The sequence below is a fragment of the Amyelois transitella genome, chromosome 2, assembly GCF_032362555.1.
Source record: "Amyelois transitella isolate CPQ chromosome 2, ilAmyTran1.1, whole genome shotgun sequence".
In the NCBI taxonomy this organism is placed as follows: Eukaryota; Metazoa; Arthropoda; class Insecta; order Lepidoptera; family Pyralidae; genus Amyelois; species Amyelois transitella.
In genome coordinates, this window is record NC_083505.1 from 13,567,615 (window position 1) to 13,592,779 (window position 25,165).

Genomic DNA, 25,165 nt, shown 5'->3' on the forward strand with positions numbered 1-25,165 from the left:
ACCTTTTTTTTTCTCACACTAAGCCAAACAACTGAGCGTGGCCTATCAGTATTTTAAGACTGCTGGCTCTGTCTGACGTGATGAATGAAAAAAAATCATATTTTTTATTTGGTTAATTTAATTAAACTCTATTGCATGAACATAAACATAACATAAGTCTCATTAACAGTGACTAAGATCACAGGTTTGCACTTTTTTCAATCCTCATAGCTAGTGAATATATTGATTTATTTTATAAACTTAAACACAATCAACAAATTCAAGCATATATCCGAAAATCTATTCGTTTGAACATTATACTTCGCAACTTCGGAGTCGTTGCTATTCACGGTCTCATTCCTCACATGATAAGTCCTAATAAGCCAATTGTTACGTATTTTTACTCGTGAGCTATTTCTAAGAAATCCATATATATATTATCAGCAAATGTAGTACTAAATTTATCTAACAGGCGACGTTGACATGGCGACAAGAAGCACCTCCAATTTGTGGAAAATTCTCTTGAATATTATAAATATACTTTTATTATTTCACTGGAGGTCGCCCACGACTTCGTCCGCGTGGAAACCCAATAGAAAAAGAAAAGGAGCACTCCATCTCTTTCTCATGGATGTCGTAAAAGGCGACTAAGGATTGTAAACTCTTGTTTTAGGTGACGGGCTAGCATCCTGAATCTTAATTCTATTATTAAGCCAAACAGCTGAACAAGACCTATCAGTCTTTTCAAGACTGTCAGCTCTGTCTATCGCGCAAAGGATATAGACGTGACTAAATATATTTAAGTAGATTATTATACATCTTGCTCTCTCTCTCTCACCATGAAGAATAAGATAAAGTTAATACTTACACAGAAGGTTTAATATCGATGTCTTAATGATATATTTATAGATATTTATAAATAATCATACAATAAAACCACAGGATAGCTTGGACACGAATGACATGTATTTTCAAGATGCGCGCGCATGGGACGCCGCACCACAGATAAACAAGAACATAACAAGAAAGAGTTTGTATAACATTTCAAACTTCTTTGAACATATATATCATTCCTCCACACTTATTTTAAGAACCTGTTGAAAATTATGTACATTAATCATAATACTTATTAGATACATTTAAACTAAAAATAACAACTTGTTAAATTAGTAGATATTAATTACAAATACTTTCTGTAATCAACCCGTGGAACATTTCGTCTAGGGCGAGTGAGAGTTTCCGGCGGATCTACCACCGTTGCATCGCTACTGACGCCCTGCACTTGCTCAGAACTATGCTCGGCTGAGGAGTCATTTTCAATTTCAATGATTCTCTCACTTTCCTCCTCCTCACAGTCTCTGCCAACTTCCCTGTCTCTATTATTTGTTACATGCTGAGGTTGTGAACTCATTTGAGTTTCATCACTTTGAGTTATCGCAGCCGGTTCTTGGGAAGAGACAGCAGTAACAGGACTCGAAAAAGAAACATCATCAAGCAGATGGCCATCAGCTACTTCATTCTCACCGCCGGTATAATTAAGCAGTTGATCAACATGCCTGATACAATATTCATCTAAACTATCTATAAAAATTTTGTACATTTTGTTACCTACTTTCTCTTTAATTATTCCTAGTTGCCAAGTTTCCATCCGCGCACTATACCATCGGCACCACACCTTGTCTCCTATACCAAACGATCGCCTACCCGGCACAGGCACTGAGCTGTGCTCTCTTTCCGATGGCAAAATAAGGTCGAGACGAGTACGAAGTTTACGACCAAACATTAACTTGGCTGGCGTTTCTCCGGTGGTACAATGCACGGCATTTCTATAATTGAATAAATATCCTAAAAGATGTTCCTGAATTTCGCACAGACTTAAATTTTCTTTAAGTATACATTTTAACATCTTTTTACATGTTCTGACAGAGTTTTCGGCTTGTCCGTTACTAGGAGGGTGGTAAATAGGTGACGTCATATATTTGATACCATTTGCTGAGCAAAATGACCTAAATTTGAGAGAATTTATTTTCGTGTCGTTGTCAGATACTAAGACGTCTGGAATACCAAAAGTAGCAAATAATACTTTAAGCTTAGTAATTAAAGCGGTCGTTGAAGTTCCATTGTGCATATACAAACACTCCAACCATTTGCTATGTGAATCCACAACCACCAAGTATACCCTTTGCCCTATAGTCATATAGTCGATGTGTATGCGCTGCCACGGGCGGGCGGCGGCGGGCCAGGGCGCGGGCGGGTCGCGCGGCGGGGCCCCGCGCGCCGCCACGCACGCCGCACACGCTCCCACCCAGCGCTCGATGTCGCCGTCGATGCCCGGCCACCACATTCTACTACGAGCATTACTTTTACTCTTGGTTATACCTAAGTGGGAATCGTGCAATTCCTGTAACATCTTATTTCTAAGCTTTGAAGGTATCACTATCCTATGTCCTCTCAAAAGACAACCATTCTCAAACTGCAAATCCGATTTACATTGGAAATACGGTAAAACAGACGTACAACTAATTTTTCTGGGCCAACCATACTGCAAATATTTTACTACAGTCATTATGGTTTCATCTTGTTGGGTCGCTAGTATGATATCTTTCAAGGCGGTAGCCGGTGACGCCGCGTCCAAAAATTTCAGGGCATAAAGACTGTCGACATCCTTACCATTTTCGTCGATTGACTTTACCTGTAAAGGAGCGCGTGAAAAAAAATCTGCTACTGCATTGTTTTCGCTAGATACATATTGTACTGTATAATTATAAGCCGATAATATAATCGCATACCTTTGCAAACGCAAGGCTGTAGTTATCGGTATACCGGACTTATTGTTAAATATCGATACTAGCGGCCTATGATCCGTTTTTAAAATGAAAGGATCATCACGGCCATAAAGATACTGGTGAAATCGCTTGACGCCAAATATAATGGCGGTCGCCTCTTTTTGAATTTGGCTGTAATTTCGTTCGCTAGCCGCTAGGGATCGCGATGCATATGCCAGGGGCCGCTCGGCGCCGTCAGCAGCCCGCTGAGCCAGCACCGCGCCGAGCCCGGCCGGGCCGGCGTCCACGCTCAGCACGAGCCGCGCGGCGGGGTCGAAGTGCGCCAGCACGCGCTCCGAGGCTAGCTCGCGGCGCACGGCCGCCATGCTGCGCCGTTGTCGCTCTCCCCACTCCCACGGAACATCACTTCGCAATAGCTCGTGAAGAGGGTTCAATAATGAAGACGCATTAGGGATAAAATTTCTATAATAGTTAACTACACCTAAGAACCTCTTTACCTCACTGACGTTAGTCGGGTCTGGCGCGTTTAGAATAGCCTTCACTTTATCGGGACAAGTTTGAAGTCCTTCCTTGCTAATAACATAACCTAAGTATTGTACGCTTTCCTTGAAAAACTCGCATTTTTCTTTTTGAAGTCTTAATCCAGCATCATTCAGCCTACTCAGAACTTCGTGCAGTCTCTTTAAATGAATATCCGAATCTGATCCGGTTATACAAATATCATCCAACCAGACACTTACCCCTTTAATGCCTGAAAGCAACGACTCCATTGACTTCTGAAAAATTGCCGGCGCGTTCGCCAAGCCGTAAACTAAACGAGTATATTTAAAAAGCCCTTTATGCGTATTAATTGTAGTGAGATCCTGAGACGATTCCTCTAATAAAAATTGATTGTAGGCATTTTTTAAGTCAATTTTACTATACCGTTCACCACCTCCAATTTTCGCGAACACTTCCTCTATACGAGGTAACGGATATTTATCAATAATAAGATCTTTGTTTAATGTAATTGAAAAATCACCAGCAATCTTGACTTGACCATCGCTTTTTAAAACGGGAACAATAGGTGTAGCGTAGTCAGAATGGTTAACGGGAACAAGAATACCTAACTTGACTAATCTATCAATTTCTTGTTCTACTTTTTCTCTGAGAGCAAAGGGTACACTTCGTGGTTTAAAATATTTAGGATTGGAGTTATCCTTAAGCTGTAATTTAACTTTAAACTTATTAAACGCACCCAGCTCGTCACGCCACAAGTTCGAAAACTTTGCCAGTAATTGCTCTAACTCATTCTTATTTGTAACAGAGCATAAGCCGCTTGTTATCACTAAATTAAATGCAGACATAAAATCCCTACCTAATAGAGGAGGACCTCCATTTCTCACTACAAAAATCTTTAATTGCTTTTTTGTATTACTATAGAACACTTCAATAGTAAAATATCCTAACGGAATTATTTTACTTCCATCATATAGGCACATTCTTAAATAACTCTGGTGCAATTTATAGGTTGAAAAATATTTTTCATACAATTTCTCGGAAATTACGCTATTACCAGAGCCTGAATCTAATTCCATGGAAATAATTTTACCACCTAAACAAACATCAATCAAAATTGGCTTATCGGTTACATACCTCAAATTAAAATTTTGACATTCCTCACAATTCAAGGCAATGTTTTCAGGGGCTTGATATTCCATTGTCGAATTGCAATGATGAATCTGATGGTCGGACGATTTTTTAGCCGCTGTACACACTTTCTTCAGATGGCCTTTGACACCACATTTCTGGCATTTATAAGTCTTGTAGCGGCATTTGTCACTTGTGTGATTTTTTAATCCGCAAACCAAGCAACGACATGATATATCCGCTACGTCGCCGCGCGCCGCGCCGGGCCGCTGTTGATCGCCTCGGCCGGTTTGAAATTTTGCTCGCAGTATCGGCTCTTCCTTCAATATAGCAGATTCTTCTTTACACATGACTTTCGCCTGCTTAGCACAGGCCGCTTGCTCCGCTAACTCTATAGCCCTCGTCAACGTCAGCGTCGACGCATTTTGCTCAAACAACTTATCGCGTTCCGGGCCGGCGCCCAAGCCGAGGACGAAACGATCCCTCAGATTCGTTTCCAAAGCGGTGCCAAAGTCGCAATAGCTTGCCAGACCTCTCAGTCGCGCCGCCCAGTCTCCTAATTTCTCGCCTGGACTTCTACTAGCTCCGTAAAATATCGCCTTGTCAACAAATGAGCCTTGTCTTGGTTTAAAATGACTATCGAGTAACTCAATTAATCTTGTGAAACCTAATGTGTCCAATTCCAAGGGATACGCTAAATTACGCAACAAGCGATATGATTCTTCATCAAGATGAGTTAAAAGAATACCGCTTTGGTTTTCTTCCTTAACGCTGTTGATCTTTATAAATTGCGTCAACTTACCCTTGAATATAAGCCATTCGCTTACTTTGTGATCAAAAATCGGTAAGTTCCCTAGGAATGCCATTTTCCTTCAATATTGTGGATAAATTGATCCCATTCGTCGCCAAATGATATATTTATAGATATTTATAAATAATCATACAATAAAACCACAGGATAGCTTGGACACGAATGACATGTATTTTCAAGATGCGCGCGCATGGGACGCCGCACCACAGATAAACAAGAACATAACAAGAAAGAGTTTGTATAACATTTCAAACTTCTTTGAACATATATATCACTTAACCCTCAAAATTCTCATGTTTTTTCGTGAAGTACCAGATGGGGGTCGTCATGGCGACGGTGCCGGCTCAGCGGGCCCAATTTGCGCGGCGAGCCGACTGCACTCATTACTAAGGGTTTTATAGATCGAGCCAGAAGGGGTTAAGCTAGACTTTAATAGGGACTAGGATTCGCTCACGAATCTGCACAATGGTTGAGGAATTGATGCGTGATATTTTTGTTTCTATATTTGGTTTTATGGTTACTGAAGGATCGACTGACAGATAATGTTCTATGGCATTAAGTCCTGTTGTACATTTTACGTACATTAATCCAACTAATATTATAAATGCGAAAGTTTGTGAGTGTAGTATGTCAGTATGGATGTTTGTTACTCTTTCACGCAAAAACTACTGAACCGATTACCATGAAATTTGGTATGTAGGTAGCTGAAGACCCAGAATAACACATAGGCTACTTTTTATCCCAGAGTTCCCGCGGGATTGATAGGGTTTCCATGCGGAAGAAGTCGCGGGCGGCCTCTAGTTTTAAATAAATAAGTATACCAGTATATTATAAACTCATGTAGGTAATTATTCTGTGACCTGCGTGGTTTAATAAGACCACTCTTCTTGCTCCTCATAATAGTAAACGACAACTAAGGCACATTCCTCTAGCACAAGCGTCCATGATATGGTCTATCAATGATGAACAAACATGGAGTTTTCCAGCTGTTCTCCTCACAGATTATAAATCTGAAACACGAGCAGGCCGATCAGGGGAAAACTCGCAAAGCGATGACCTACTACCCTGCCACAGTCTAGGTCCCAATCCCATCATTAATCATACATACATATAATCACGTCTATATCCCTTGCGGGTTAGACAGAGCCAACAGTCTTAAAAAGACTAAATGATAGAATTGAGATTCAAATAGTGACAGGTTGCTAGCCCATCGCCTAAAAAAAATAATCTCAAGTTTGCAAACCTATCCCTTAGTCGCCTTTTACGACATCCATGGTAAAGAGATAGAGTGGTCCTATTCTTTTTTGTATTGGTGCCGGGAACCACACGGCATCCATTATTCAACCATAGCATTTTAACATTCATTTTTTATTTCTAATAGAAAACTGCTAGGTAGTCTTATTTCATTTCGAATTCCATGTTTATGTGACTATAAATTGAACTTCCAGAGGTTTTCCATTAAACATTCTGATTGCCGATCTCGTTGTGGGCAAACTTATCGCATTAAATACAGTTTCACACAACGAATCCAAAACTACTAATGATAATGCCCATTTTGCGGAGTGCTGTACGTAAACATGCGAACTTTTCTAATTAGCCACTTTGAGAACTCGCTCATAATAACTAAATGCCGGCGCTGGTTTTGTTTGAATTGGATAGTCGATTCAAACATGTGCCGTGTGGTTCCCGGCACCAATACAAAAAGAATAGGACCGCTCCATCTTTCCCATGGATGTCGTAAGAGGCGACTAAGGGATAGGCTTACAAACTTGGGATTCCTTTTTTAGGCGATGGGTTAGCAATCTGTCACTATTTGAATCTCAATTCTATCATTAAGTCAAATAGCTGAACGTGGCCATGGCCATTCAGTCTTTTCAAGACTGTTAGCTCTGTCTATTCCGCAAGGGATAAAGACGTATACGTAAGTACGTACGTATTCAAACACACTCACATGGCATCACGCCTCTTTATTTATTAGGCAGAGGCTTTTTAACTTGCTTCGATACCTATGTATATACATACATACTTCTTTCGCTTCATTAACTGTCATCCACGTTTTCATACAATCTTGTCGAATTACGGTATTCTTGACTAGTCAGTTAATGAAAACACAAAATAGCTAAACGTTAGTGGGTTAGAAACGACAACGCTCGGTATCCCTATGGATTTCGTCAAATTTTAAGGTCAACAGGTCAGGTAAGGTCACAGGTGAAGCTCGTTTGAAGTGGTTAGCGTTTAAATATTGTAAACGTTCTAGTGAATAGGTAGATTAAGGCAAGAATACCTTTAATGGATAGTTAAGAATATACATGAAGCAAAAAATGTATGCAGAGATCATAGCATTCTTCTTTTAGGCGGTGGGTTAGTACTATTTGAATCGCAATTCTATCAGTAAGCCAAACAGCTGAACGCGGCCTTTACTTTTCAAGACTGTTGGTTCTGTCTACCTCGCAAGGGATATAGACGTGATAATATGCATGCATGTAGGGATCATAGCAAGAGGAACGAAGAAAGGTGGCCCACGATTTCTCTCTTTTCATTCATATCTTTTAGAACTTGTCAATTTGGTTTTCAAAATGGGCAAAGAATTTTAGAACTGAGTATCACTTACAGCTTTTAGAAAACTACGCGATATCCATTCATTGAAAATGCGGTAACGAGGTGTATCCAAATATTTCAAAGCATTAAAAAACAAAGTAAGATAAGTCCGCCATTGCAAGTGATTTGTTTCTTTTATAACTATGTGCTTACTATTTTCTTGTTACTTTGTAAATTTCTATACAATAAAGATATTACAAACAAACAAATTAAGCATAAATCGTAATCTTCATAACGAGCAGCCAAAAGGAACACCTAACACCTTAACAAGTTTTCTGTTTGCGAGGATTTAAGCGCGGCACTGATTGCTTCCAGCTTTCCAATTAAACTTGCGGCGTGACCTGAACATTTAAATTAGTCGCGTCTTCTTGCTAAAGTTTCTTATTCCCCCACTACCACGGTTATAACTATAACTATTACTAGTAGTAATAAGTATAATTAAGGACGTCCTGGTAAAGGGTCAGGTCAGTACCCGAAACCGCCGAGCTTGCATGAAGAGAGTTATGAATGTGGATGAAGCCAAGGTAGTATGCAGAGATCGTAGCAAGCGGAAAGAGGTGGTCTCTGCCTACCCCTACGTTAAAGAGTCGTGATTTGATGTATGTAAGTATTACTAGTAGTGAATAATTTGTTGCTACTCGTAAATGGGTGACTGAGGTCCTTCAGACGAGGGCGATAAATCAGACACGTGAGTGGCCGATTAAGAATGGAATAATTTATTTAACAACAGTATTGCTTATATACGAGTACTAAATATAAAATGGATCGTATTGTATAGTGATTAAGCAAGCTCAATGCATAATCCGATGTAATATCACAATTTTATATCTTGCAGTAACAGTGGAGAAATTATGGGCGACGTTCAGATTGGTATGTGACCGGATTGAGATCCAGATATTCATTCAGCCGTGTGGTTCTCGGCACCAATAAAAAATGAATAGGACCACTCCATATCGTTCCCATGTATGTCGTAAAAGGAGACTTATTGATAGGCTTATAAACTTGGGATTCTTCTTTAAGGCTATGGGCTAGCATCATTAAGCCAAACAGCTGAACGTGGCCTGTCAGTCTTTTCTATAGATTTTCTATAGATGTAGACGTGATTGTCTGTAAATATATAAGATCAGATAGTGACATAATACTCATATTTTTTAAATTAAAAAAAAAAAGGAAAATAAGTTTTAAAAGGATATTCGACTAAAATCGTTCGTATTGTTAATACATTTTGTTGTTATTATTATTAAAATGACAAAATTTTGTAGCTGTTCAAGTTGATTTCCGATAATCTGTTCTGAAAATAAGCCCGATCGCTAATTGAGCAATACTGTCGAGCAATAATTTTATTGGGATGTAATGAAATCGAAAATTTACTGGAAGCAAATTACTTGAAACTTGCGATGTTTGCTCGGAGCGAGTTGTCGGGGAGACTTGTTCATTGTCATTGCTTAATTGTAGGTTTAATTTATTGTATTGTAATTAAAACTGTGGCATTACTATTTTCCCGCGACTCCGTCCTTGTAAAACCGAAATATGTATAATTTCCGTTACTGTGGAAATTTCGGTTAATACTACTTATATTATAAATGCGAAAGTTTGTATTTCAGTATGGTTTTTTGTTACTCTTTCACGCAAAAACTACTGAACCGATTACCATGAAATTTGGTATGTAGGTAGCTGAAGACCCAGAATAACACATAGGCTACTTTTTATCCCAGAGTTCCCGCGGTATTGATAGGGTTTCCATGCGGATGAAGTCGCAGGCGGCCTCTAGTTTTCTCATAGTGCAACAAGACCATATGCCCAATTTCAAATCTTTAAAGGGCTCTCAGCAGTTTGGACTGAGCTTTGACAATTCAGTCAGTCAGTCAGTGCCCTCTTTTATATCTTAAGGATATAATAAATCTAGTGGTGATAAATTGTGTATGTTAAATATAAGTCCAAGAAAATCAACCTGATAAATTTCAATTATATCATCAGCTGGATAGCATAATACTGAAAGGCAAAATCTAATCAAAAGCCACTATTAGCTTTGTCTAATTCCTAGAGTATAAAGACAATGTGTGTATTAGAAAAGCCAATAATCACGAGAGTTCATTTCAATTAACTAGTATTTTGATATATTCCTTATATGCAACAAACGTAAAATTCCTTCATTCAAATCCCTTTTGACACAATATCAGTGCGGAAGCCAAGTACTATCATTTAGAGTTCACCAAAGTTATTTGTCAGTTGCGGCTTCTATATTTGAACTTTGGAGCATTTAATGTGAACACCACTTTACATGTACCGTGCACAATAATCGGAAGGAGCTTTTGTTCCCGGGACACAATGCCTCGCCAGGTATTAAACAGTTCGGACTTAAATTGAAAATTTTCGTCGAAGCGCGGAAATAATGGGGAATACGTAAGGCTAGTTTCAGAATGACGCCGGCGAGACGCGCCGTCGGCCAGCGCCACACGCGCGCTTTACTGAAGCGGAGCGTGAAACGAGTATCGAGTTTCCTTCTAGAGTATATGCACATTGGCAACAAAGACGTGCGCCTCACGATCGGCGCGTTTGAACTGATGTACTATGTCGATTTGTGCTAGTATATACGTGTCAGCCGCACTCACGAGCGCGACGCGGCTGGCAGAATCCCCGTAGTTTATATGTAAGTTTCTGGCGCACCTGCAATGTCGTCCGAGACTTGAAATTGTCAGCATCCCAAGTCGCATTGAACCACACCTTTACGACTTGTGTAATCTCGCGACGTTAGAAGCCAGCTTTACTAGTATAATTGCGGCACGCGCGTGTGTGAAGCGCGTCTCGCCAGCGTCACTCTGAATCCAGCCTTATAGAAGTCGAGATATTGTTTAAGGCTTTTATTAGTCGGTAACGAAATTACGCTCGAAGGGTTTGGAGCTCGCACGCTGATTTATAATGTTTATTGTAAGGTGGAGGGTATTGTTGGTGCCCTTTGTTTTACTTTATATATGTCACCTAAATTTTTCCTGGTCCCTTGCTCTTGACAAATTAATCAATATTTGACTTGGAATAACGTATGCATCAAATTTGAACGTTTCGAGCTGATGTATAGACAAAACGCCTTAACTAAACTTATTTTTTTCAGTACTTAACACACCATGGGAAATACATAGACGTAGAAAAAAAGGCAGACGGAAAAGGCCAGGCAATTGAAGCACCAATATTATGCCAGCCCATTGTATATGTATATATGCACGGCTCACGCACACATTCTCACCGTGTGACAGTTGGCCGCCATTACGTCATAGATTACGTCACGAAATGGCAAGTTTTCTGTCACTCACGCAAGCCTACAGCGCCGCTATTATAATGCTTCACTTTTTTAAGCCACACTCAGTCCGCCTTTTTTTCTACGTTTATGGGGACATGCTTACTTTTTAAATGTAACAAAAAATCGTACGTATATATAGAACTGCTAAGCTCGCGAGCCGCCCGCGCTCGAGAGCAAGTCAAACACCACTCGCGGAATGATGTTTGTCAAAATAAAGGACGCGGACAAAAGGTCTTCGGGAGTTCCCGACAACGAATCAAGAATAGTGGGTAATGTTTTTGGATGCTAACTAAAATTGAGCATGAATAAAGAGAGTAAAGAATGTATCTGCTTTCTTCAGGAAGAGGCGTGATTTTATGAAGCTATGTAAAGATTTCATTAAAATACTGCCGTGTAGTTTCCGGCATTTTAGAATAGAACCACTCTATATCTTTCCCATGGATGTCGTAGAAGGCGACTAAGAGATAGGCTTATAAACTTAAGATTTCCCTTAGAGGCAATGGGCCAGAAACCTGTCTCTATTTTATTCTCAATTCCATCATTCCACCGTACAGCTGAACGTGACTTTCAGTCTTTTCAAGACTGTTGGCTCTGTCTTCCTTGCAAGAGAAAAAGTCGTGACTCTACGCATGCATGTATTAAAAATGCACAGCAAAAAGAAATGAAGAATAAATAAAGAAAATAATACATTATAAAGAACAAAGGTAGAAAATGGGTTTGACATGAGATAATTTCGATATTTAATTTAACTACGAGTGCCTATTTAGGAATTTGCACCTTAAACGTAAGGTTGAAATTGGTTCAGATATATTATACCATCCTGATAATGGTACGTAGACCTTTGTCTGTGTGTCTGAATAGCACTTGGCCAGTTTAAGATTTATACAGATTTCGTAATCACACTAAATATTAATTATAATTGCAACTTTCAGCTTCAATCTCATATTATAATATTTATAACAATATTTTAATATCAATATATATCAATTCCATTTATTATACCGTCAGTCAAAAACCATACTCAATCAACCGTATTTATAGCTGCAAATTTAACCACTCTTAATTAGTCAATGCCTGATTGCAAATGTATTCATCCTTCCATGGTGACGGCTTTGCGAATTAGAGTGTATACCCGGCTAAATTATAGAGCCGTGTTCTGTACACGCCGTGTCCATTATTCAGCGCTCATTATTCACGGTCGTGTATTCATTACCGCTCGCAGTGAGAAGGGGGGGGTGACGAACGGGTTTACCCGAAATAATGAGATTTTTCGATTGCCAGTACTTAATGATCGGTTTTAAACGTTTCAATTCGTTTTTTTTTTAATATTCTACTGGAGTGTTTCGGTGGCCAGTCTTATTTACTTTTTCAAGTATGATTACTTTTTTTGTGGAGATGAAATTCAGTATTTATTACACTTCAATTTGTTCCGAGAAACTTTTTTAATCTGTTCTTAGTGAGTATTTATTTTATCTATTTAATCTGAAATTCACGAGATTTATGGTCGGGCAGGTAGCCAATGTAAAAAACTTATATTGTCTTGCTTGCTGTCTCAAACTTTTGAAGGAAGGTAACATTTAGAAATTCTTTCTTTCGAGGGAGGTTACGTGATTGTACGTTAATAAATAAAAAACCAAAATTATTTACCATCCAATAAAAACAACACACCACTGACAGGTGAAATTCGCTTCCAGCCGTCATTGGCGAAGTCAGAACAAATGAACATTTCGATTTCGTTACGTTAATAAAATCATTGCTCGACGGGACGGCTTAATTAGCAATTCGGTTAACTTTGGATGCCTATTGGCAGGAATGGATTTAATAAATAAAAAAAGTGTCATAAAATCAACCGCGCCCTTTGGTGCCCGGCAACAATTAAAAAAAAGAATAGGACCACTCCTACTCTTTCCCATGGAAGTCGTAAATGGAGACTTAGGGATACGCTTATAAACTAGGGATTCTTCTTATAGACGATGGGCTAGCAACCTGTCACTATTCTCTCTTCTCTAATCTCAATTCTATCATCATGCCAAAAAACTGATCTGTCGGTCTGCTGTCTGCTCCGCAAATGATATAGACGTGACTATATGTATGTATGTAACATGAACCTTATTATTGAATATACAATCACCAGTTAGCTTTAGAACAGGAAAGTTTCGCCCTAGAATTCGATGCATTTTGAATTGTCGTCATATTTATTTTATTTCATTTTTATTTCAAGCATCAGGACTTATACAAATTTTGTTAGTATATATATAATTTCATGAAATACTAAGACATAAAATAAGTCCAGATTATCTTAGTCATGGAATAAGAAATAACTGCACTTGTAACTAAGAACCGCCAATGGTATGTGGTAATATACTAAATTTTCGTCGTTATTAACACAAATGACTCACCCCGAACCTGATCAAATAGGGAACGACCCGACGAAAGGTCAGGTCAAGTTTACTCTAAACCGATGAGCTGATGAAATGATACATGATGAGAGTGATGAATTTAGTTGAAGTCAAAAAAATTGTGACAAGTGGAAAAATTTAGTTTCTGCCTAATAAGGTAATAAGGCTTCATTTTACATACAAACATATCCTCACTTCCATATCCCTTGCTAATTCAAACTAATGTTCTTTCTTATGCTTATTATGGCAAGTTCTTTTAAGTATTTTCAAAAGATCTATAACGTAAATTCTTAGATCACTCATCAAGTAATTCGGTGTTTCATCAAGGAAGCTACGACCGGACGAGTTAAGGCGTTGAGAGCGGTGACAGCGCTAAGCCCTACAAAAGAACGGCTCAGCGAGTTTACTTGGGACCCTCAGTGTTACAGGGCGGATGACATCTTCTGTTGATAAACAGGATGTGTAAGAGATAATAAAAGGAAATTTATGATTTCTTTTACAGTTTATGTTCATCGTAATCTAGCTGAACATAACATTCGAGTCTTGTTACTATTTACTCTGTCTAGTTAGGGAGAGACGTGGTATGTATGTTTATTGATTTTATTCACGTTTAAGACTTCATTAATGCACAACATTTTTATCCACGAAGTTAGTTACTAATTGGTGTACCATATTTATTTATGTTACTTATTTTTTTTTCTAGGAAGGGAGATTATTATCTGACCGTAAAAATGGGACAGGGCCGGCCTCGTTGAATTTTTAAGGGCCAAATTTCGAATGTCTTAAAAAAGTGAGATATAAGGAGTGAGTTTGGAGGAAGCGTGAGAGGTTTGTAAGGATCGTAGCAAGTGGCAGTTTGTAGTTTCTGTCTACCCCAACAGTAGATAGGCGTGATGGTATGTATGTATGTATTTTTCCTATAAGCCCCAAGAAGCTAAACATACTATTCAAATTAACTGAAGCTTCTTTAATACATCTATATCATCAGATTTCCTACTAAATGCAATACAAACCATAATATAGGCACATGACCAAACACAGGCGCCCCAACTAGTCGTACTAAATTGCGCAATTTCTGCTTCTTACATTACTTAGAATTACCCCACATTCTGGATGCGGGATCAGGCCGGCAGTCCGGGACGCGGTCACCGCACACGCATGAAATATTGCGGGAATTCCCGCCTTCGGGTTATTTGCAAGGTCTAGATTTAGCCCTGGGACAGATAGGGTAATGGAGAGGAGATTGTTAATGTATTTTGCTTATGTGTTTCGCTGAGATGTTTAACATTTGAAATTTATCTTAATCTAAATGAAGACATTTTTGATACGTTGAACTTGGGATTCTTGTAGATGATAGGCTAGCTCTATCACTATTTAAGTAAATCTCAATTTCATAATCTGCCATCATAATCTATACAGCTGAACGTGACCTGTCAGTCTTTTCACGGCTGTAACAAATACCAGCGCCCTTTTCGGGAGTCTGTTCATTTTGAAGAGTTCCGTTCCGTTATGCTCTTTTTATGGGATTCTGTGTCCGTTTTGGAAAGAAAGTTCCGTTCTTTTAAAGGCTAAGGGCTTAGAAAGTTTGTAGCTTGTAGCTTTTGCCAAATATTAATATATTATATCAATGATATATAGAATCTTGCAATTAAAAATAACGTGAAAGTGTGCCGGCGAAGGCCTATTTTCTGACTAAAATATTCATTTTGATTTTGTGTGTAATTTTTTATTATGATTATTGTGCACTATTTTAACATGACACAGGAGTGGATAGATAACTCAATTCCTGTTCTGTAAATAACCACACGACTCGTACCAGCGCATTATCACTTTGTTATAAATATTTAACTCTTGCTGCTCTTAATAATTTAGCATTTACGAGGACATGAACATGACAATCATCTCAAATGGATAGCTTCTTGTGTTTATCTCATGAATAATATCCGCACATCACGACGTCATTTCGCCCCACTGTTATTACAATGCGGCTGTCATTCAGACAATGCTCTTAACATATTGGATCCCTAACACGTTTCCTCGGCCTAAGACGGACGAAACCGGACGAGCCCCATTCACTTCGCATGAAATATTGCCCCCCCACCCCCCCAAACTCTGGACCGTCCGGATACCTTACGATCGAGTGTGGGAGTGATTTTACTAATTGTCCCTCAGATGTCCCTTATAATTTGGCGCGTAACGCTGGGATAGGTGCGGGCTTGGAAGGCGATTGGGATTAGGGTGACCAAGCTTCGAGAACATTGGGAATTTATTGAGCTTTGAAATGATAATATCTTATGTTTAAAAATTTGTGTTACTTTTAGGCGATGGGCTTAACAGTCTGTTTGGCTTTTGGGTCTTATGACTATTGGCTCTGTATACCCCGCCTTGGATAATGACATGAAATGTTCTTGTGGTTTCCTGGAAGAGATTGTTTAATGCGATCACGCCGCCTTTTGTACAAAACCTTAGGATAAGTTAAGTATAAGTAATTGTTGTCATAACTATCAAAACATGTGAAATATACATGTAATGCAATTGCCTATTTTTTCTGACTTATAATCAAACATAACATGTTTAAGATAGACAGTAGTTATTTCCTCAATATTTACCTTAATATAATTCTTAAAAAACCACTTAGATATCAGATGATAATTATGGAATCGTTTATAGTAGATAATAGCTTTCTATGTTTGCCAATTTATTCATGTTTATATATGACGCAGTTCTAATATTTATTACATCTCATGCTCAGTCTGTAATCGCTTATAAATATTAATTGAAATAATCACCAACACTCCGTGATGATATAAATAATTCACCTCGCCAATTCTGGAAGCATTTGTGATGTCAGCTTTCCCACAGATTCCTGCCGACATAGCCACCTCTAGGCCGAAGTTACGAATTAATCCGAAAGCCTATTAATTAAGCTTCAAGGGCTTTCATGCGATCGGAATGGAGCCACACTTAGTTGTAAGATTTACTGGACCGCAGTGTAATCGAAATGGCTGACATTTTTGTTTGTTTGTGTGTGTCGTAAATTCCCTTAAGTTTATTAATTACATACCTAAACTGAATGTACTTATTAATATGGAGACCTAGATCAAATTGGGAGCGTTTTAGCAGAAGGTATGTCAAGAGAATTTGAAACTGACGAGCTTGCATGAAAAAAGCTTTGAATGTCATTCACATTCATAGCTTCTTTCATGCAAAAAAATTAGACATTGCATACGGTGAAAATGTCTCTTATTATTAAAAAAAAAAAATTATTCTTTTGTTTTGTTAACTGAAACTTATCAATAGATTTGGATGAAACTTGGCGCAGAGATAGGTTAAACCTTTAAGAGAACCGTAGTTTTTCTCATATAAATTCTAACAATAGCTTAATCCCAAGCATACGTCTAATAGATAGTGACAAAAAAAAATTACCAGCTAAATATTTTATACATTCCTTCACCGCTGCAATACTGAAACTTTCGACACGAAGCTTGTGTCCCACTTTGAGACAACACGGCGTACGGCCTCGCACGTCGTGACTGAAGCCGTCAAAATAGTTGGAAATAACAAATTCTGCCGAGAAAGGAAGTGCGGGTGACCTTTCATACGATAACGCCTATCAGGGGAAAGCGGGCAAATTAATTTTGTCACTCACGGGGTAGACAGAGCCAAGTCACAAGAGTCGAAGGCAATGGTTAGCACCACCTTTTTGTACAAGAAAATAAGCTTCCTTTTATTTTTAACATTTTTTATTTGCCACTAGATGAAAAACAACTTGCACTAGATAATAATGTGCCTATTGCCCTTAGTTGCCTTTTATAACATCGATGGGACTTTATCGATTATAAAGTGATGGGAACCATACAGCACAACCTAATATATATTTTTTTAATTTCATTTCACCACTTTCTTGATAGACACTGATGAAATTTTACATACACTTGCCACGAACCCCGCATACTTCTTTCGCTTCATCCACATACGTAACTCTCTTCATGCAAGCGCGTCGGTTTCGGGTACTCTAGACCTGACCTGGCCTTTCGTCAGTACGTCCTCGATTAAAAAAATTAACGGTACAATATTCCGCAAATCTAAACACCATTTCTTCTCAGCTCCTTGTCGGACAATAGGCGGCACGCACGCGCAAAGAAAGCGTATGAGTTCCTTCACGGCGAAAATAAATTCCTCGTGAACGCTTTCTCTTCACATGCAAATTATTATTATTGTGGGGTTCGCATATTAGCCGCCTTTTACCGGCTTATTTTCAATTGAACGTTTCGTATTGGATTTCCTGAATTGCCTTTTGTAATTGTGCGTAGGGGCGTTATATAAAAATCAATACTTAGAAAGTAAAGTTATACTTCTAGGCAGATGCTCATAAACTTCTTGTTCAAATTAGGCTAAGTATTTTGGTAGTAGAATAGGACCACTCCATCTCTTTTCCATGGATGGCGTTAACGGCGACTAAGGGAACGGCTTATGAACCTAGGATTCTTCTTTTAGGCGACGGGCTAGCAACCTGTCACTATATGAATCTCAATTCTATCATAACGCCAAACAGCTGAAAGGGGCCTCTCAGTCATTTCAAAACTATTGGCTCTGTCTACCCAGCAAGGGATATAGACGTGATTATATGTATGTATATGTATCATGACAAAATAATACGCTTGCCATACATACATATATGAATGCAATGCATAATATTAGTGACATCATCACGGTTTTCCGGAATCACGTGGCGTGTCTAAATTGGCATGCCAAATGCCACGCGAGTCATCCACTCATAAAGGCTACATCCGATCAATGTTTATTTCCAATGGAACATTCTAGTTTCTCTCTGTATCTGTGCGATTGGAAATGTAATATTTAGAATTCAATACCAGTTTGAACTTGCCCATAGTATCAGGTTTAGTGAACTAAATAAAATGAAAAACTTTACCTTGGAAACTAAGCTTTTCTACGCTGCAAAGAACAATCTCACTCCCAATACCTTTTAACCCGCGCTAATTTTTATCCGCGCGGATTTAGCGACACCCACAAAAAAACACATGTTTTTCGCAAGTCCCAAGGCAACTATAGTTTTTACCGAGCTGAAAAGCACCCTATGCCCTTATCCAGACTCTTAATTATATACGAAAATTTTCAAAAAGATGACGCCTGAAGATAAACAAATAAACTTTTGTCTACCGTTCGGTTCAACTGACGTCACTCGTGGGGATTTGAAAAAAGGCCAGGACACGAGTGTAAGTTACTTACTGGTCTTACTGGTCGCCTATAACAGCAAGATTCCCACAGACGCGCCGGGCTGCCTGAGGGCATCGTGGTGAAATACCCATCCCATCCCATCCCATGATGCCCTCAAAATGGCAAGAAGGGTACACTAAGGTGTTTTAGTGGGTAGGCTGGTTCATTAGGTGCCAGGAGTCCCACACTGAAGACCCGGGGGGTTGTCCGTAAAAAGGATTTCCCCTTCGATGATAAAAATATATATATAAATATGTTTCATTAGAATAAGTATTTAAGTAGTAGAATAGGACCACTCCATCTATTTCCCATGGATGTCGTAACAAGCGACTAAGGGATAGGCTAATAAAATTGCGATCCTTTTTTTAGGCGATGGGCTAGCAACCTGTCACTATTTGGATCTCAATTCCATCATCAAGCCGAGCAGCTGAACGTGGTCATTCGGTCTTTTCGGGACTGTTGGCTCTGTCTATCCCGTAAGGGGTATAGACGTGACTATATGTATGTATGTATGCAACTATGACGTCACGCGGCTACAAAATTCGTCAGTCCGGGCCGTGTCCGGTTCTCCGGCAATCTGTTGCAGTGAAGTTAGTATTGCGAATTTAGCCATTCATTACAGCTCGTGTGACGCGATGCGTTACAACCAGATTGGTTTGCATATTCATTTCGGCCGGAATATTTCTCTTTAATTAAACCTAATTTTGACATTAGGCAGTCTGTGTTATGCGGGATGTTTTAGCGCTTGCTTTTGCGTAACCTACTTTGCGTATAGCGTATAGAAGCACATTTGTCTAATTATAACTTCCATGCTAGTCTTAAAAGGAAAAAATCTTACTCTTATAAGTTAACTAGCTGTCTCTCTCGTCATTGCAAAAGTCAATCAAGAGAAAGGAAAATAACGTAAGATTGTTTTAGGCGATGGGCTAGCAAGATTGTGACAGATGTCACTATTTGAATCTCAACCCCATTAATATACCATACAGCTGAACGTGGCTTTTCAGTCTTTTCAAAGACTTTTGTCTCCATTTACCCCGTAAAGTATAAATACTTGATTAAATGTATGTATGTATGTATTAAGCGCCTCTTTACACTAATTAAAACTGCTTTTAAAACGGAGCCGTTGTGATAGAACTTTAAAATCGCAATTCAAATTCAAAATTCAAATTCAAAATTTTTATTCATTATTATAGGATATTATTATATCGCTTAATAATTGTCGTATGGTTTAACAACTTGGTTGACGTCAAATAAATTACTTAAAAACTAAGTTTACTGCCGCTTCCAAGGCGTCAGTGCAGAAGAAGCGGTAACAAACTGCACTGCAGCATTTTCATCAACAACGTCAACTTCACAATATTAAATTATACTTAGAATAGAATGTGGACGGGAGAATACATTGTTCACGGGAGATTTATATATTTATGAGATTTAATATTGAAAAAAGAAATATATATATATATATATTATGAATTGCCAATTTTAAAAAGATTTATGTACAGAGTGTACTGAAATTTTGATTTAAGTTCAAATTAAACTACAATTAATTACGAGGTTCCTGTGCCAAGCTCGAGCCAGATGTTTTTATCATTAAGGTAATCATCAGTCCTATAATAAGCCTTCCCACAAAGTACTTTCTTTACATACTCTTTGAATTTTCGGTTGGGCATATCAAGAACAGACTCCGGCAACCTATTATAAAATCGTATACAGTTCCCCATAAATGATTTACTGACTTTGCTAAGCCTATGAAACGGCATGACTAATTTATGTTTATTACGTAAATTTCTATCAGTTGTGGCACTAACTTTTTGAAAAAAGAGGTATTTTTCCTAACATACATTATAAGATCAAAAATGTACTGGGACGCTACTGTAGGTATGTTTATTTTCTTAAAGAGTTGTCTTAACGAGTCTCTTGGTCCTAAGCCGTAAATTGCGCGAACGGCCCTTTTCTGAATTATAAAAATAGTTTGTATATCAGCCGCGCTACCCCATAAAAGTAAACCATAAGATAACAAGCTATGAAAATAGCTAAAATATACAAGCCTAGCTGTAGCTACATCTGTCAATTGTCGGATCCTCCTAACAGCATAAGCGGCAGAGCTAAGTCTATTGGATAGTTTAGAAATATGAGCACCCCACTGTAGCTTTGCATCAATTATAATTCCTAAAAACTTTGTATTTTCAACAAATTCTAATTTCTGGCCTTCCAGTGTTATGTCAGTATTGGCCTGCCTTACGTTTGGAAGGGTAAATTTAATGCATTGGGTCTTATTAGCATTTAAAAGAAGATTGTTGGTTGAGAACCAGATAGATATGGCCGACAGTATATTATTAACCGAACTTACATTTTCGCTATGGCGATCTAATTTAAATATTAAAGAAGTGTCATCGGCAAACAGCACTATACCCGCCTGTTTTTCCACCATAAAAGGCAGGTCATTGACATATACCAAGAAGAGGAATGGTCCTAAAATTGAGCCCTGAGGAACACCCATTGAGACGCTTGATCCGCTTGACTTTACTCCATTAATATCTACAGTTTGAAGCCTATCAGTCAAATAGGATGCCATTAGTTTAGTTGATTTGAGGTCAAACCCATATTGACGAAGTTTACGCAAAAGTGTCTGATGATCTACGCAATCAAATGCTTTAGAGAGATCGCAAAAGACTCCAACTGAATCCTGTGAACTCTCCCACGCGTCATAGATTTGAGTAACAAGTGCTACTCCCGCATCAGTGGTGGACTTCCCGGCAGTGAACCCATATTGTTGGGAATGGAAAATGTTATTGATTTTAAAATATTGTTGCATTTGATTAAGCATCATCTTCTCAAACACCTTGCTCAAAACTGGCAATATAGAAATAGGTCTATAATTGCCAAGGACTGTTTTCTCCCCTTTTTTGAATAGAGGTATTAATTTGCTACATTTCATTAAATTTGGAAAAATACCCTCATCAATACATTCATTAAATATAAAAGCTAGATCAGATGCAATAATATCTATGATTTGACTTATGATACTAACAGACATACCCCAATGGTCTTCAGACTTTTTCAAATTAAGTTGTTTGAACGCCTTTAATATATTATCAGAGTTAACATATTTAAATTTAAAGACAGATTTGATGGGAGTTGTGTTATTATTAAGTAGGGTTTCAGCGCGCAATGGACAAGAGTCAACGTCAGAAGTTAGCTCCACAGGGATTTTTGCAAAGAAATTATCAAAAGCATTTACTATGTGCTGAGTTTTAGAAATACTTTTGTTACCGGATGATATTTGTTTAATACTGTCTCTATCTTTGATTTTGCCAGATTCTTTATTAATAATGTTCCATGTTTCTTTAATTTTATTTGGTGCGTTGTTTATTTTACTACTTATGTGCAAAGACTTAGCTTGCCTGCAAACTTTTTTAAATAATTTTGAATAATTTTTGACATATTCTACAAAACTGGGGTCAAAATTGTATTGTTTCTGGGCATATAAGTCATATAACTTATTCCTACTCTTGTGAATACCTACTGTAGCCCATTCACTGAACTGTAATCTATTACGAATATTGACTTGTTTCTGCTTGAACCTTTTTGAGTATTCAGCAGAAATCATATCAAATAAATTGTTATAATGTTCATTAGGATTATTTCCAGAATATGTTAAAGTATTTAATTGATTTGCAATGTTTATTTTAAATTTTCTTATGTTTTTGGAAGAAAGAGGTCTACACATAATTTTATCATTATTTAAATTGTTTAAGGACTCTTTCTCAAAGGTAACATATTGACCGGTGTGATCCGAGGGCAATTTGTGAATAATTGATTTCCGTATATAAAGATTATTGCAAAAAAAATTATCCAGACACTTGGCAGATGTAGATGTTATTCGGGTTGGTTCGAAAAAAACATACTCTAAATTATAAGATTTAAACAAATTAATAAATTGTATACTAACGGTTGATTTAACTAAAATGTCAATGTTAAAATCACCACAAATAATTAATTTTTTATTACATTTTGAGGTAACATGTAACACTTGATCCATTATTTTTAAAAATTGTTTAAATTCACTGTTTGGGGGACTGTACACACAAACAATTATATGATGATCTAGCTCGGCACAGGTCACTTCGGCACACCGCTCAACCGAAAGTCTGGTTATGTCTGTTCGCTCTTTACAGCGAAGACCGCATTTGATAAATATCATAGACCCACCTCTAATTGCAGACTTTCTGTTTAAGCAGCTCACAATATTATAATTGTTTAGGCTGAACATCATCTCCCCCTCCATGAGCCAATGCTCAGTCAAACATACAATGTCCACATTTAATTCTTCTACAACTAGTTGTACTTCTAATTCTTTGCCGGGAAGACCTTGTATATTTTGATGGATAATTCTTAACCCTCGAGGGTTTCCCGTTGTCTGAGTGTGCAGTTTAAATTAACTGTCAAGTCAACAGAGTTACCATCACACAGAGTTGGCAATTCTGTAGTCAACTTATAATTAATATTTCGCTTACAATGTAAACTCGTCCAAACATTAATATTACTAGCTACCAATGTAGCAATTTTGTTCTTATGGTATCTGGATAGAAATATTCTATCATTGGTCTTAAAACAATCACCTATGAAATTGTTTGTGTCAAAAAACACAAATTTGTCACTGTGACGACATGTCAACGAATGCATAAAATTATTGAGTAGGTGAATGTTTTTATTAAGTTTTGGAGACTGGCAACTCATATATGGAAAAGCACATAAAATTATTTGGTTAACTTTTAATTTATTCAAAGATTCAAAACAGTTAATTATATCTTTCCTGCCAATTTTAAAACTATCACCAATTAATATTACTATGGTGGATTTATTATTTAAATTTACATTATTAATTCTCTTAATAATTTGGGTAAAAGATGCATTTGGCATGCAGTAATTTATAAAAGACTGATTTAGGGTATCACAGAAATATTTACCCATATTGCTACCAATACCGTCTGAAAATAGCACTGTATTATAATTATAATGAGGTTTACAGGGTTCAGAGTTGGAATAAGTATCAAGCAAATTACCGGCACTGGGAGTGGGTGAAAGCAAGGTAGAATCATTGATATTGGGCTTGTTGAATTGCCCGCAGGTACATTCTTTTGATAAGAATTCAAGAGTCTCCTGGTTAAATGTACTGTCATGAATCAACTTTTCTACAGCCAACAGATGCTCAGTATTTTGCTGTCTTTGTTTATCATATTTATTAAACAGTTTAGAATAGTCATCCTGTAATTTTATGACATGAGTCTCCAATCTGATCCTATCAACCTCATATGCCTCTTGATTTTCTACCATTTTTTGATTGCAAGAGCTGATTTCCCTTTGTAACCTACAGTTCAATGAACTGCTTTTTATTAAGCATGATTTCCTAATGTTATTATTTTTTAATTGATATTTACATTTCCTAATTTTTTTAGAGAGTTTTAGGTATTTTTTTAATTTATTATGGCTCATATCAAGTTTTGGTTTGTTTTTATACATATTATCATAAGAAGTGTCACTAGTGAGATCAATAATTGAGGAATCAACTGAGGGTGACATAAGTCTACTTTCAATGAGCTCATCAAAGAGGCTGGACACCTCCTTTGACTGATGCGACTGGGCATCTTGCTCGTGTCTATTTATCAGCTCATATGCCTCACTCAGCTCCCTTTCTAATTCAGTAACACGTCTGAGTGTCTGCTCATACGTATCACTGCATTGGCGGAAAGAATCTACCACTAAATTAAGTCGGTTAAGCTGCCCGGTTAAGTCATCACAATTATTAAGACTCTCAGCAAGATGTTGTTCGAGCTTTAGATTTTTATTTCGCATCAATTCATATTCACGTTCATTGTCTTCCCTTTCCAGTAATAATTGCTCATTGTCCTTTTTCTCAGCCTTGAGTTGAACTAAGGCTTCCTTCAGTTGCATTTCCAGCTGACGAGCGGTCACAGCACGGGTTGAGGACGACATATTTTACAAAATAAGATGTTATAAGTATAAGGAAGACAATGAGAGTTTGATGTGTGTAAAATAATACCAGCAAAACCGACTACCGTACTAAAACCTAACCTAATTCAAAAGTAAACAAACGTCAAATTCGGTATAGGAAATAAGTGATTTCGTAAGATATTTAATAAAAATTACGCAAAACAGTGCACAAGGACGCGGTGATTGATATAAATTCGTGAGGAAAAGTAACTATTGTACAGTTCTTACCTTGTAAAAGTTGTAAAATAAAACCGGCAACAGTTACCCACAGAACGTCAACTTTGAACACTATCTTTTCACAAGATACACCGAATTTGACCTTAAAAATTAAATATTACAATTACACTATGTGCATTCAATGAATTTATTTTATTTTTTACTTATTTTTAGTGTATTTTAATTAAATTTACAAATT

General features: G+C 37.6%; 2 protein-coding genes across 2 annotated transcripts in view; one reads left to right on the plus strand and one right to left on the minus strand.

The window, feature by feature from the left end:
- Window positions 1-1,159: 1,159 nt before the first annotated feature.
- On the minus strand, window positions 1,160-5,408 carry LOC132904381 (uncharacterized protein K02A2.6-like). The gene has a single exon (XM_060954621.1). The coding sequence runs from the start codon at window positions 5,258-5,260 to the stop codon at window positions 1,160-1,162; it is 4,101 nt and encodes a 1,366-aa protein (XP_060810604.1). The 5' UTR covers window positions 5,261-5,408.
- Window positions 5,409-10,223: 4,815 nt separating this feature from the next.
- LOC106137737 (nephrin-like) overlaps window positions 10,224-25,165 on the plus strand; it is a 191,857-nt gene continuing 176,915 nt past the window's right edge. Inside the window, exon 1 of the mRNA XM_060954627.1 lies at window positions 10,224-10,369. Within this exon, the coding sequence (XP_060810610.1) occupies window positions 10,224-10,369 (146 nt within the window). The remainder of the gene's footprint in view (window positions 10,370-25,165) is intronic.

Bases quoted from the DNA above. Each gene is read 5' to 3' on its own strand.
- LOC132904381 (XM_060954621.1), bottom strand. From the start codon at position 5,260: ATGGCATTCCTAGGGAACTTACCGATTTTTGATCACAAAGTAAGCGAA.